Genomic DNA, 15,582 nt, shown 5'->3' on the forward strand with positions numbered 1-15,582 from the left:
CATCACTTGAGTAGCATTTGATGCTATCTAAAGTTACATTAACTCAGTAGTTTGCTCTAATTTTCATAATATTCTTTTTGTTTTTATTTGTTTTGAGATGGGGTCTCAGGCTGCCCTTGAACTCCTGAACTCAAGTGATCCTCCTTCCTCAGTCTCCTATATATACTAGTATTAACTCCTTTTATTTTAGTATTGAAGTTGTAATTATCTTTCCTTTTTGTTTTAAAAATTTTATATTCCTCAAAACTGTCAAGTAGTTTTTAAATAAGGAAATATTGTAAAAGCATGATTATCACATTTACAAATGTATAACCCATGTAATCTTTCTCAGTCTAAAATACATTTCCTGTTTTTTATGTTTGTCTCTCACATGGTTGTTTAGTGTCTTCAAGCCAGTATTCACCTAGGTGATATCCACTGTACTTCTTTGGTATACAAGAACTAATATGCTTTTTAAAAGTCATGAAATCTATGGAATTCTCATTCAGTATTGTTCACCTTTATAATGAAATTGATTACACTTATTCTTTAAAACTTTGTTATGTTAAATTGAAACTTCTTTTTCCTGTTTTAAAAATTAAAATTATATCATCATATATGATTGCCCTTGGAAAACCCTATTTACCTATAAGCTTACAGTGTCTAAAGTTTCTTCAAGGGTACTCTTTTCTATAGTTATCAAAAGCAGTTACTGTATTCTTACTGGCATAAGTTACTAAAGTCTCGGGGCTGGGATGTGGCTCAAGTGGTAGCGTACTTGCTTGGCAAGCGTGAGGCACTGGGTTTGATTCTCAGCACTACATAAAAATAAAGATTTTTTTTAAAAAAGATTTTCAATGTATATATATTTTTTTAAAAGTTACTAAGGTCTCTATCAGTATGGTATGGATTTATTCTGAGCACTCACAATCTGGATGAATGTTTTTCTTTTTCAAGGTGACCCAATAAAGCTGTCATTAATTAGTACATTTAAGAGGAAAATATATTTATTCTCTTTCTCAAAACTTTTGAGCTGATATTCCAATTCTAAACAATCCCTACTTCTGTCAGAATTTTGCAAGGGAGCCAAGTGAAGGAAGCATGCTTTGAAAAGCAACACATGGCGTAGTCACTGTTGCAGAATCTGGATTACTAGCTTGTGGTGAGCCTAAAAATTCTGCTTAGTTTGCTCATTTTAGTAGACTGGAAGAGCTTGGCCACTTGTCTGTGGCAGCCATTTTGTATCATTGGCAAGGGGGCATGTGCTATGTTGACAGGCTTGGGTTGATTAGAAATTTTATTTGAAGCTAGATTTGGTTTATTAAATACATTTACTTAAATTTTATGAAAGGTTATACTTAAACACTAGTGTTTTTGTCTTAAAAGTAACAAAAGCATATAGTAAAGAAAACTCAAAGGAATATAAAGTGAGAGTCTGCCTTTTTTCTATACCTGTAGTCCTACCTTTCATGAACATTGTTAACAATGTGTTGGGTAAACTTCCAGAAATTTCCTGTGCATATTATAGCCTTATATGTCCTTTAAAAAGATAGTAGTGGGACTTTTGTTTATGTATCTACAAAATGTTAATAAACTATTTTTTTGATTTAGTGTTTTATAAGTAACTTTTTATGCCAGCACATGTTGTTCTTCCTTCTCTTAAAAACAATATTTGGAATGTTCTAATTGTTATTGCTACCTCTAACAATACTGCATTGAAAGTCATTGTGTGTACATGCATCTTTTTTACTTCCTATTGGCTACTTTCCTAGGGGTAGAATTGCTGGGTCAAAAAATTACCATCAGCTGGGCGCAGTGGCACATGCCTGTAATCCCATCAGCTCTGGAGGCTGAGGCGGGAGAACCACAAATTCAAAGCCAGCCTCAGCAACAATGAGGCACTAAGCAACTCAGTGAAACCCTGTCTCTAAATAAAATACAAAATAGGGCTGGGGAGTGGCTTAGTAGTTGAGTGCCCCTGGGTTCAATCCCCAGGACCAAAAAAGAAAAAACTAAAATTGCTTTCCGAAATTTGTAATTTCAATTTAGACACTAAGATTTATTGAAAGTACCTTATTCCCAGATGTTGAAGGAGAATGAAATTAGGCTTGATTAAAACTTCCAGATGGGGCTGGGGCTGTAGCTCAGTGGCAGAGGGCCTGCCTAGCATGTGTGAGGCACTAGGTTCGATCCTTAGTACCACTTAAAAATAAAACAAATATAATAAAGGTATACTGTCCATCTACAACTACAATTAAAAGGAAAAAAAAACCTTCCAGATGCCCTATATGTGTGTTAATTACAAAAGATATTTATTTAATATTCATTATTAATGGTGGACACTCCCATTTGGCTTACACACATGCTTTCTTAAAACGGAACCAAAGTAAAGTAAGTTGATCCCTTCAGCAAAAAGAGATCACTGCAGACCTGAGGGAGGAAGATTCTTTAGGAATTGGATTAGAATTGGTTGCAAAAATCAGATGAAATACTTTGTGTCCTAATGATTTTATATTTGCAAACTTTAAGAAGCCACATAAATAGAAGTGCTTATTTCCTTTTGGATTTCATTAGGGCACATTCCTTGTATCCCTTCAAATTAGGCCTTTAAAAACTTTCCTTCCCTGTACCCCTACCTCCATAGAAACAGCGCCCTTTGCAGACCTGTTCCAGATTCACAGACTGTATCATCCAACACTTTCGGTGTTGTCATGATTAGAATGGCTTTTTGTTAGACAGCTGGATTTTTGATGTTTTCAAATTGCTGGAATATCTCAACCAGATGAAATAAAAGAGATGGCTTGAGGATCATGTGTTTGTCTTCTTGTTACTATTGCTGGGTAATTCAATATTTAATATCTAGTTTCTCTGGTAATTTTAATAAACATCTATGTAATACATTCCACAGATTTCAATGGGACAGATGTTACAAGATTTTGGAAAATTTCTCGGAATGTTCCTTCTTGTTTTGTTTTCTTTCACAATTGGACTGACACAGCTCTATGATAAAGGCTATACTCCAAAAGAGCAGAAAGACTGTGTGGGCATCTTCTGTGAACAGCAAAGCAATGATACCTTCCATTCGTGAGTGTATTTTGGAATTTTTAGTAAATATATTTCTCTCTGTTGTGTTCAATGTGAATTAGAGGCTATAAAAATAAGGCTCAAATTTTTCTTTACGAAATTCCTTTTTATAAACTTTAACACATTCTCATTTTTCATGAATCATTTGTAGTCATTTTACATAGAGAATCTAATTAGTAGATCCAAGTTGCTACACCTATCTTCTGTACTGCACCCTACCTAACACAGCAGCTCTTGGCATTTTGTACATTCTTAGCATTTGGGGGTAGTTCTTTGTCAGCCATATGTGCAAGGTGGTCAGCATCTCTATTCTCCAAGGATTCAGTGTCAATTGCAACTCCCAATCATTGTTACAACCATATATACTCTCTCACTTTTTCAACACTTCTTAAGAGGTCGTTAGAATTGTGAATCATTGGAACTTATGAACAAGGTTTTCTTCAACTCTAATGAATCATAAGGAGTGAAACAACCAGCCATGAGGTAGACAGAATACCTTGCCCCCCTCTTTTTTTTTTATTTTTGGTACTGGGATTGAACTGAGGGTTGCTTAACAACTGAGACACATTCCCAGCCCTTTTTTTTTTTATATTTTAGAGATAGGGTCTCACCAAGTTGCCTAGGGCCTTGCTAAGTTGCTGAGGCTGGCTTTGAACTCTCCATCCTTCTGCCTCAGCCTCCCAAGCCGTTGGGAGTACAGGCGTGCAACTACCATGCCCAGTTCTTACCTTATTTCTTAAATAAAATAATAAAGAAAAGGTATAGTATTCCACATTTGTGTATTCCTGTTACATAACAACAATTTGTTACATTGGGTGTCCTCTTATTTAAAGAACATGATTAATGAATATGTGTTCATTGAGTACATAGTATATGCTAGTATATACGTATATACGCACGTAAGAGAGATTTGATAGGGGCTACAAAGTACCCCAGAAGAGATGATAATCAAGTACAGAAATAAAGTTGGTAAAGATGCCATGGAGTAGTCTGGCAGAAGAGCATTCGCAGACAGAGGGAACAGCAAAGGAAATGCCTAGCAATTGAAGCAGGGCTGGCATGGTCAGTGTGGATGGAATGTGGTGCCTCTGTGGGAGAGTTGCTGGTAATGAGATCTCAAAGTAATAGGGACCAGGTGGGAGGGACCTTGTTGGCCCTTGTTAGGATTCGAGTATTGAGAGTGAACAACAGCTGAAGGTTTTAGCAGAATGCTAGCAAAATCTGACTAAGTATCAAATAGGCTGCTGTGTGGAGACTAGACAGGCTGCAAATGATTAAACAAGGAGGAATCATTTATCTTCCTTTAAGTCCATGTCCTTGTTTAAAGTAAGACATACCTGGGACTGGGGGTGTAGCTCAGTGGTGGAGTGCTTGCCTCACTCTTGTGAGGTACTGGGTTCGATCCTCAGAACCACATAAAAATAAATAAATAAAATAAAGCCATTATCTACAACTAAAAATAAATTTAAAAAATAAGACATACCTATACTATGGAAATCAACCTCATTTAGTCCTATAAAGTGTTATGCAAGGATTATTAATGTATGTTTTGTATACTTTTGTTATTCATTTTTGCCAATTTGTTTAATTTCCTTTAAAACAGAAATGTAATTGTCTTTACAGGTTCATTGGCACTTGCTTTGCTTTGTTCTGGTATATTTTTTCCTTAGCACATGTGGCAATCTTTGTCACAAGATTTAGCTATGGAGAAGAGTTGCAGTCCTTTGTTGGAGCCGTTATTGTTGGTACATACAATGTCGTAGTTGTGATTGTGCTTACGAAACTGCTGGTAGCAATGCTTCATAAAAGCTTTCAGTTGATAGCAGTAAGTGTTCTTTCTTTTAAAACTTTATATTCTCTTCAGATCATACTAAATGTGTGCAATAAAGTAAACAAAAATTATAAGAATTAAGAAATAGTATCATTAAAAAATTAAATATATAAATTTAAAATGTAATTTATAACAGTTGCAAACCTTAGACCAATTTTTTGTCTACATGATGTGGAAACATTTAGATAGTTTTAAAGAATGTGTTCCCTCACCCTCTCTTGCCTGCCTGTGTGTGTGTGTGTGTGTGTGCGCGCATGTGCATGCATACACTCACTCTATATTGCTTTTCATTTTCTTCCTATAGAATCATGAAGACAAAGAATGGAAATTTGCTCGAGCAAAGTTGTGGCTTAGCTACTTTGATGACAAGTGTACATTACCACCACCTTTCAACATCATTCCTTCTCCAAAGACTATTTGTTATCTGATTAGTAGCCTCAGTAAGTGGATTTGCTCTCATACATCAAAAGGCAAGGTCAAACGGCAAAACAGTTTAAAGGTAAGAAATTAGAAGTTTGATTTGCAGCAAAGAAGTTGTAGCAATCCCTAATATTGGATGTTTCTTTTTTTGAGTATTTTTTTAAAATTTGTTTTAATTAGTTACTCATGACAGTATAATGACCTTGACATATCATACATTTGAATCACATGGGATACAATATCTCATTTTTCTGAGTATACAGGTTGCAGAATCACATTGGTCATGCAGTCACATATATACACACAGTAATAATAATGTCTGTTTCATTCTACTATCCTTCCTATCTCCCCAACCTCTCCCTTCCCCTCGAATCACTTCTCTCTACCTAATCTAAGGTAGCGCTATTCTTTCTTTTTTTCTCACATCTTCATGTATGTATTTCATATAACAATGAGGGTCTCCTTCCACCATCCATGCATTAAAACCTAAATATGTGAGTTCCTGAGGGCCTATGACTAGTTTGTTTTATCCACTGTTGTATCCCTAATGCACAACATAGTATCTAACATGAAGGAAGGATTTAGTAAATATTTGAGAGTGAGAGATAGAAGCAAGATTTCTTTAGTTTTCAAATTTTCCCAGCATGTGAAATCTCATCTTACAGTTTGAAAATATGGAAAATAATTTAGAATACTTATTCTTTCACCGTAGATAAAAAATGACTAATAGAGGCAGCTCATGTATTGACTTGCATATTCATTCTTTAAGAAACATCTGATAGGGCTGACACTGTGGCTCAGTGGTAGTGCACTTGCCTGGCATGTATGAGGCACTGGGTTCGATTCTCAGCACTGCATATAAATAAAATAATGGTCTGTCAAAAACTAAAAAAATATTTTTTAAAAAAGGAAACAGGGCTGGGATTGTGGCTCAGCAGCAGAGCGCTCGCCTAGCACAGGCAGGACCCGGGTTTGATCCTCAGCACCACATAAAAATAAAGACATTATGTTCTGTCCATCTACACCTAAAAAATAAATATTTAAAAAAAAAGAAACATCTGAGATTGACAATTGCTCAAACTTCTATGTTGCTATTTGATTCTTCTTGAAAGTTATTCAATACATCAATAATATAGTACAGGGCTGGGGATGTGGCTCAAGCGGTAGCGCGCTCGCCAGGCATGCGTGCGGCCCGGGTTCGATCCTCAGCACCACATACCAACAAAGATGTTGTGTCCGCCGAAAACTAAAAAATAAATATTAAAATTCTCTCTCTCTCTCTCTCTCTCTCTCTCTCTCTCTCTCTCTCTCTCTCTCTCTCTCCTCTCTCACTCTCTCTTTAAAAAAAAAAATTAAAATAAAATAAAGTACTGCTGTCATCGTTGTCAAAAAAAAAAAAAATATATAGTACATGTTTTTTATAACCCAGGATGTTGCCGAATTTTCCAGTAAAAAGCTAAAGAGTAAATATTTCACATTTTGCAAGCCAAAACAAAATTAAAGATATTATGTAAGTAGTAATATGACAAGAGAGAAAAAAATTCCCATCAATCTTTATTGGTGAAATCCAAAATATGACAATAATTGAGTAATAATCTTTGTAATACATGAGTACTAATAAAAAGAATGTGATTCCTTTTGGTAGAGATAAAATTCTACTTAAAGTTCAAGATTAGAGAGCTGCCTATCATAAAATTAATTGCAAATGTTCATTTGTACAAACCATTCTTAGGTCATATACTATAAAAAACAGGAATGAGGCCACATTTTGGACTTTGGCTCATAGTTCACTAAATTCTGCTCTAAATTTAATATTCCTAATGCCATTTTTTTAAACCAAGTTTGCATAGTGATGAGTAAATAAAACAGATATGCAGTCTATATTTGTTTTAAACAAGTGTTGAACATTATTTTGTACCACTTTATGGCAAAACTGTCATCTTTTAAGCATTAAAAGCTCTGTGTGCCTTTTTTAAAAAAATTATCTCATTTAAACATTGTTTCTGGAACTGGGGGTACACTTCAGTTGTAGAGTGCTTGCCTAACATGTACAAAGCTCTGTGTTCCATCCCCATCACTGTAAATATTTATATATTTTTTTCCTGCATATCATTGGTTATCGTATTATTTTATGTTTTGAAGGAATGGAGAAATTTGAAACAAAAGAGAGATGAAAACTATCAAAAAGTGATGTGCTGCTTAGTACATCGTTACTTGACTTCCATGAGACAGAAGATGCAAAGTACAGATCAGGCAACTGTGGAAAATCTAAATGAACTGCGCCAAGATCTGTCAAAATTCCGAAATGAAATAAGAGATTTGCTTGGCTTTCGGACTTCTAAATATGCTATGTTTTATCCAAGAAATTAACCATTTTCTAAATCTTGTAGAGAATAATTTTCAATAATGAATTTGAAAGACTGTATTTACATAACTTGCAATTAAATTAATAAGATATATATTGAAATAATTATGTAAAAGCCATCCTTTAAAATATTTATAGCATAAATATGTGTTATGTAATATATGTATATAGAATTAGTTTTTTAAAACCTGTCAGTGGCTTTTTGCAGGAGCAAAACACATTGAGTAGATAGATTTTAATTAGCATGCTATTTGGTTTTCTTAATTGGACAGTGCTTTAAAATGTCATTCTTTTTATGTGTAAGAGGAGTATAAATATACACATTGCTCAGAAGGTTTTGTAAAAAGTAAAGGTCAGCAAATGTGAGCTTATTTATCTCCTACCATAAGATACACTTGAAATATAAACATTATGGTTTTTAAAACCTCTGTTTTAGTTCACAAATATAGTCCAGTATTTATTGTTTAGCAATAGAATTTTATCTAAAATAATAGTCTATTTTTTTTTATTTTATTATAATCTTAAGCAACGAAGAAAAACCATAATGAATATTTAAATCTATTTATGTTTGTCAATTTAAATTCACTTCAGTTTTTGTTATTGTAATATATTTACTTTTACATGGTTATAATCATTTTATATTTTTAATTTTATTTTTTTCACTTAATAGTATTATATACATATATATTTCCGTGTATTGTGTAGTCTATTCAGATTTTTATAGAATTATGTCATTTTTGAAAAATAGGCATTTTTATTTTTTAGCCATAGGGTATTTATAAGTTTGCATAGTTACTTCCCTGGTCATTTGGGTGCTTTTAATTTTTCTTTACCATGATAGTGCTATAATTTTTTCCAAGCCAGAGTGAATAATCATAAAATAAAGATACATCTTTATCATGTGTAGTCATAGCCTTTTGGTTTTGTAAAACAGTGGATGACCCTTTAATGAAAGGATTTGTTTTATATTTGAATTAAGATTCTTGAGCTTATCTCCCAAAGTATTTTCCACAGAATTTAACACAGCTTCTATTAAAGTGACTTCATGCTTATTTGTGGATCATTCTTGCTGCTTAAGATAAAAAGCCTTGTTTTTTTTAAATTTAAGAATAAAATGTATATTTAATTTTATAATATACATTATAAAATGTATATTATATTTTCTGTGTTCACATGAGGGATGTAGGTAGAATTTTTTCATAGGCTATAGCTTATATATTCTTGCAGCATTTCCAGTTAAGAAGGTATAAGGTATATAATTCTCTGCTTAACTGAATGTCAGATGGTCTTAAGGCCACAGGGTGCAGGTAGCTCTTGGTCTATAAGCACCACCGATCCAGGGATCATTATCTAAATATGTCAGTGTTATGTTTCCTTTACTTTTTAATTTTTATTTTTTTTTTCCAAATTTTAAGTGTTCCCTCTTTGGGGCAAATTCTTATAAAAATGTTTATTGTAAAGTTATATTTTGTCTATGATGGGATTATGCACTTCCCAATTGGGATTTTACATCAGGATTTTTAGTCATTCTAAAAAACATCTAATTATTAAATTAAAATATTTATAGAGTGCCTACTGCATGCATGAGTTACTTATGAGGTATATTTTGAATGAGTATATTATAAGAAAAAAGGTGAATAAAACTTGACATTAAATCACAAATTGACAGAGTCTGTCTATTCTATTATATGCTTTTTAAAATTGATATATAATTCCCATACCATAAGATTTATCTTTTTAGAATGTACAATTCAGTGATGTTGGTTTTTAAAAGTCATTGTAACAAAGTACTCAAATTCAAAAATATCAACCTTAGATGTTCCTTGTACCCCTTCCCGTCTCTAGTGGTAATCACATTTGATTCTGTTAGCTGTTTCCTCTTATATTGATGAATACCATATGTCCACAGAAGGACCTGTATGTGAATGTTCATAGAAGCTTTATTCATGACCCAAATGGAAAACAACTAGATGTTCATCAACTATGAATGAATTTTAAAAATTGTATGTACACACAATGGAAATTTACTCAACAGTGAAAAGGAATTTCCTCAGTCAGAGAAGCAGAACTTCTAGGATACTTGCAGTCATGTTTGTGTAGTGGTCTGTTTATTTGGAGTTGATAAGCAGTCTTGGTGAGGCTGTGTTTTGCATCTAATGCTGGAGCTGGAAGTTCATGGGGTTGGCAGGTAGGAAGGATAGACAGATATAAATGAGGGAGTGATGACAAGCTGGAACCCATGAAGGTGGATTGACACACCATGGCAGTGCTCTTGTCTCTAGCCTTATGAAGTGGTATCCCATGAGAGAACTGTTGCCCTTTGCTCCCTGCCTTTGGAAGTGTGTTGCTAAAACAATTGGTTCAGGAAGTAGAGATGAAGTAGGATCCAAGGAAAAATGGAACATTGGTAAGCCTGGCTGCTGCCCACATCAGTGAGGTAAGCTAGCAGGGAGGGTACCACATGTCTGAGTTACAGAAGTGTCCACATAAAGAACAGAATAGGTACTGCTTTACCTCTGCTGTGCAGATGTCACACTAAGATGTCTCTTGTGGCCTACCCTAACTAGAAGCATATAAGGAAGTGAATTCTGGAAAACATAATTAGGCCTAGGTAGGTTAATACATTATAGTGCCACCACAGGGACAAACTACTGACATGTAATAACATGCATGAATTTTAAAAGTAAGTGAAGGAAACCAGTTACAAAGGTTACATACTGTGTAATTCTGCAACAGTACATACTAGAAAAGATAAAACCTTGGCTACCAAGGTCTGGTGGAAAGAAGATTGCATGCAATAAATCTGATGAGAAAATATAAAATATAGCACTACAACATATTCAAGAGATAAGAAAATACTGTGGAATCTTATAATTCATCACTATTCCAAAAGAAAACTGAATATATAAGTCAGTACCCATCACTAGCAACACCAAGGGACAAACTACAATAATAAATGGTCACATGCAGTACATTTTAAAAATTATTTTTGTATCTAGGATCTCTGATTTTTAAGAACAACAAAAAAAGAAATTTCTCAATCACTACACATATATACATATATATGTGTATGTATATTCCTGTCAGTATTCTGACTGGATTGTATTGAATCTACTCACTTTGGGAAGAATTGACATTTTAACAATGTTGTTCTCAGTTCATGAACATGATACATCTCTCTTTATTTAGGTAGCCCTTCCTTAGTTTCTCTCAGCAATGTTTTATAGATTTTATAGTTTCTCTCAGCAATCTTATTATATGTTAATAACTGAAAGAACAGATTGAGATTCTACCTCCTATGCTACCCCCAATGAAGACCAGTATGTTTGATCAGATGGTAATGTTTTCAGATTTCATTTCATTCATATTAACATTATTCCTAGAAGCAACTAGAGGTTATTATTAATTGGTTGAGGGACACACATAACCAACTACTGATCATTGTTGGTCTTTCTAGAAAAATGATAAAACTGGAAATGTCCTTTATCTCATTACTAATAAATAAAATATCTTAGTGATAAAGGAAGCTTTTTTTATTCCTTAGACTGTTTTAAATTATTTTTCTCAAAAAAATATATTTATGAACTACCAAATAGGCTGAGGTGCTAGGCCCTGGGGAGTAAACCAACTGGGTCTAATTATTCAGAATCACACTAAGGAAATATTAATATCGTCAGGAATAATGGCTGCTCTGAATTTTTCCTTTGTGAGTTAATTTGTTAGCTTTCAGGCATTACTACCCCTTTCATAAACATACTATTTCTGGAAGATATACTTAGAAGAATTTCCCGTAAAGTATTTCTCTTTCATTTGATAGCCTGATATTGTCTTTTCCCCTCCTGCTCCTCCTACCTGCATTTTGAAATAAACACTTCAGATACACCACACAAAAATTAGGAAATATTTTATGTGCTAAGTTACATGTTTTAAAAATAACCATCTTTAAGAGAGAGATATTTCTAATGCCAATTAAATTACAGTAATGCAAGAGGTAAAACAGCAGGTTTGTGGGGGAGGTAAATGTATGTTTAAAAAAAGAACCATCCCAGCCAATCAAATAAATTACAGGTAAGCTCAATTTTCTTCATCTGGTTACCAAGAATCTGGATATCTCTCTCTCCCCATTTTTCCATTAAAATTTTTTATTTAATCCATCCTTTAATTTGGGGCAAAATTATTCTCATTGGAAAATATTAAAACTTTCAAATGCTATTTCAAAAGAATTTTGAGAAATATGCACAGGTTGCCTCCGTAACTCATTCAGAAATTGAACAAATTCTGGGAGGTAATTCAGCTCCATATTTTAAAACTCATTTTCCCCATTAAATATTTCAGTGGAAATTGCAAAAAATCACCATATTTTCTATAATATTTGTTTTATTGCAGATTTTTCTTTTTTCTTCTTAAAGCTGTAAAGGTAAACTAAGCATGGAAAGAACATTCTCTTATTCTCTCCAGTATGCTCAGCTTCTGTAGCATGTTAATGTTGGAAGGCACAGAGTGGTTGAAAGGAAATTTAGGCATTATTTATGTACGTATTATTTATATGTGTAAATATTCTAGGGGTAATATACTTAAAATTGTGTGCACTAATGGTCCTCAAATTAGACTGGAAGAAAACTTAGATCATCTACTTCTACTAATTTAATAGATGGGTAAATTGGCATTTTAAATAATTTGTTCAAGGTTATATAATGACTGACTTGAGATCCTGAACTCATTTTACTTGGTTGGGTAAAATGTATCTGAAAGCGTTGCTATTTTGAATTAATTTTTAAGTTCATCTGGGTTGGAAAATTGAACAACTTACAAGTTGTCTAGACCCTGCTTTTCTAAAACACTAGTTTATTAAAGACTTAATTTTATGACAAGGATCAAGAAACCACCAAGATGGGGCTGGGGCTGGGGCTCAGTGATAGAGTGCTTACCTATCGAGTGTGAGGCACTGGATTTCACTCTCAGCACCAATTAAAATAAATAACTAAGTCACTAAATAAATAAGTAACAAAGGTATTGTGTCCATCTACAAAAAACAAACAGACCACCAAGATGGGTGAGCCAGAGAAGATGAACAGTGAGGTAGTAAATAAACAGGAAAGGAGGAGTTAGCCTCAGAAAATAATGAGCCAGTCTAAGGAGGGACCAAAGTGCTCAAAATGGAGAGAATGGTTAATTTTAATGAACCCAGGGACTTGGGCATGCTAGGCAAGCACTTTACCAACTGAGCTATATCCCCAGCCCACTAGTTAGTTTTATTTCTATACTACTTTTTAACCTGTATAATCTGGGATACAAAGGACATGGATGTATGTTGAGACCCTAAGGGATCTCAGAAAGATCCAATTCATCTTTCTTATTTTACAGAGGAGCAAACAGAAGGTTTCCAGACACTCCACTGAATAATAATACTAGTCTATGATCTATGTTTATTTCTCTCTACTGTTTATAGGTTCATTGTAGGCTGGGTTTAGCTCAATGGAAGGGTGTTTGCCTACCTGGGTTCAATCCCCAACACTACAATAGAAAAATAATTTTATCCTGTTGTTCATTTACTAACTTCCTGATAAATTTAAAGGGCTCTTTCAGCTGCATTCCACACATTTTTATAATGCAGTATTTCTGTTACTGTTCAGTCTTTAGTAATTTATTTTACATTTTGTTTTCTTTTTCACATGGGTTATGTAAAAACACATTTATGGGCTGGAGTTGCGGCTCATTGGTGGAGCACTTGCCTAGCACGCATGAGGCACTGAGTTCAATTCTCAGCGCCACATATAAGCAATTAAATAAATAAAGGTCCATCAATAACTAATAAAAATATTTAAAAAAATAAAAGCACATTTATGAATGTCTAGTAAAGTGTTTTTCTTGGGTTTTCTGTTATTATTGTTGTTGAAAGGTATCTTCATGATACTAGACCTTTGAAATTTGTTGGGATTTGTTTCATGATACAGCAGATGGGCAAGTTTTGAAATTGTTCCATATGTTCTGAAGTGTAATGTGCTTTTGGTATTATTCTTTATGTTTGCTAAGTAAATCTGTCATTTTATGCATAACTTTTTGCATAACTCTGGCTCCAAACCAAACTTCTATATCCTTACTGTTTTTCTTTTAAACCTGTCAATTACTGAGAGAAATGTTAAAATCCTCCACTATGCTGATGAAGTTGATATTTTCCATTTATATAATATCAGATGTTTTAAAGGATGTTATGAGCTGCATACAGGTTTAGAATTGTTGTGTCTCTTTATAACCGTTTTTAATAATGCCTTTGAATCTATTGTTTTCTAGTATTAATGTTTTCCTCATAAAGTTTTTTTCTATCCTTTTCTTCTCAGTTTTTGTTTTAGAAGTCTCCTTCAAATAGATTATTGTTGGACTTTTCCCTCCCTAATCTAGTCTGCCTTTGACTTTTTACTTTTGTGTTTAACTATTTTTATTAAAATTACTGATACATTTGTATTGCTACCATCATGTTTTCTTGCAGTTTTCCTTATTTCACTTTCATTAAGGTTTTCTTTTTTTTCCTTCTACTAGTTTTAAAATTCAATACTCTATAATCTTTTCTGATTATCCTAAATATGTTAATGTAAATATTTAAGTTATCAAAGTTCTAAATTAATATTTTCTCCTTCTCTCTCTAAATAAGGGATTTAGAACACTTAGGCAAAATAAATTTTAATGTTTGCTAATCTGATTTATTTTATCACAGATTTTTTTTGCACTTGCATAAATAAACCCATGAATTCAAGCAAAAGTAGTTTCTAATTAATGTTACTTAAGTCACATGAGAGCTTTCTGATTAATAAGTTTTACTTAGATGTTTCTTTAAAAAAGAGTTTTATCATTAGTTTACATCATTTCAGTAGTCCAGAAAGTCTCACTGGATATTGGTAGCACTGCCCTACATGAAGGAGGGAAAAGGTAAACTTTTCAACTAATGTTGAAAGACTTGGGGAATTTGCTGGTCCTTATATTAGGAATCAAATTGATGCGAAAGGATGAAAATGGAGCTATCAAGACCCTCTTAAAACACATTAGTATTATTTATAAATCTGAAATGTTTTGTGATAAAATCAGTATGGTCACCTATTCATTCTTTATATGTAGTTATTTATATAAATATACTAAAATTGGAACAATACAGAGAAGATTAGCATGGCTCCTGTGCAAGGTTGATATGCAAATTTGTGAAATGACCCATGTTTTTGGAATTGGAGAACATAAATGTTAAGTGAAATAAGCCAGATTTAGAAAGTCAAAAGTCATATGTTTTCTCCCATATGTGGAAACTAGAGAGAAAAAGGATCTCATAAAAATAGAAGGGAGGGGCTGGGATTGTGGCTTAGCAGTAGAACACTTGCCTAGCATATGCAAGGCCCTGGGTTCGATCCTCAGCACCACATAAAAATAAATAAAATATATTGTTTCCAACTACAACTAAAAAATAAATATTAAAAAAATAAGGGAGACCAGAAGAGGAAGAAGACTGGGGAGAAAGATGAGAGGGAAAGGGGAGATGCTTGAGGAATTATATTGACCAATTATGGTATGTGCATATACAGATATATCACAATGGATCCCACTATTATGTGTAATTATAACACACAAATAAAAAATTAAAATGAATTCCTTAAAGAAAATACCAGAATTTATCATTTCACATTCATACCAGTTTCATTTCCTCAATTTAAAACTAAGGAAATTGAAGTGCAAACAAAATAAATGATTTCATAACAAAAGTTATGGAATGGATGTTGGATCAGAAAACAACTTGACTATTCAGCTTGATGATCTGTTTTGAGTAATTGCATCAAAAGACAAGTGTCAAGGTTTGTCTATAAGGGTGAGAGACATTGTTCAGAGGTGAAATGATTGGATATGAGAACTGTAACATAATCAG

At 33.3% G+C, this 15,582-nt stretch overlaps 1 protein-coding gene and 1 non-coding gene across 2 annotated transcripts in view; both read left to right on the forward strand.

Annotated features, from left to right (window-relative positions):
- Trpc1 (transient receptor potential cation channel subfamily C member 1) overlaps positions 1 to 7,697 on the forward strand; it is a 91,591-nt gene extending 83,894 nt beyond the window's left edge. Inside the window, exons 9-12 of the mRNA XM_026385030.2 lie at positions 2,888 to 3,063; positions 4,687 to 4,888; positions 5,199 to 5,393; positions 7,457 to 7,697. Of these exons, the coding sequence (XP_026240815.1) occupies positions 2,888 to 3,063; positions 4,687 to 4,888; positions 5,199 to 5,393; positions 7,457 to 7,684 (801 nt within the window). The 3' untranslated portion in view covers positions 7,685 to 7,697. The remainder of the gene's footprint in view (positions 1 to 2,887; positions 3,064 to 4,686; positions 4,889 to 5,198; positions 5,394 to 7,456) is intronic.
- A 7,082-nt stretch (positions 7,698 to 14,779) lies between these two features.
- On the forward strand, positions 14,780 to 14,889 carry LOC113180238 (U6 spliceosomal RNA). Its single transcript, XR_003300449.1, has one exon. It is a non-coding gene; the product is annotated as a U6 spliceosomal RNA (small nuclear RNA).
- The last annotated feature ends 693 nt before the right edge of the window (positions 14,890 to 15,582 follow it).

Source organism: Urocitellus parryii, chromosome 2, assembly GCF_045843805.1.
Source record: "Urocitellus parryii isolate mUroPar1 chromosome 2, mUroPar1.hap1, whole genome shotgun sequence".
In the NCBI taxonomy this organism is placed as follows: domain Eukaryota; kingdom Metazoa; phylum Chordata; class Mammalia; order Rodentia; family Sciuridae; genus Urocitellus; species Urocitellus parryii.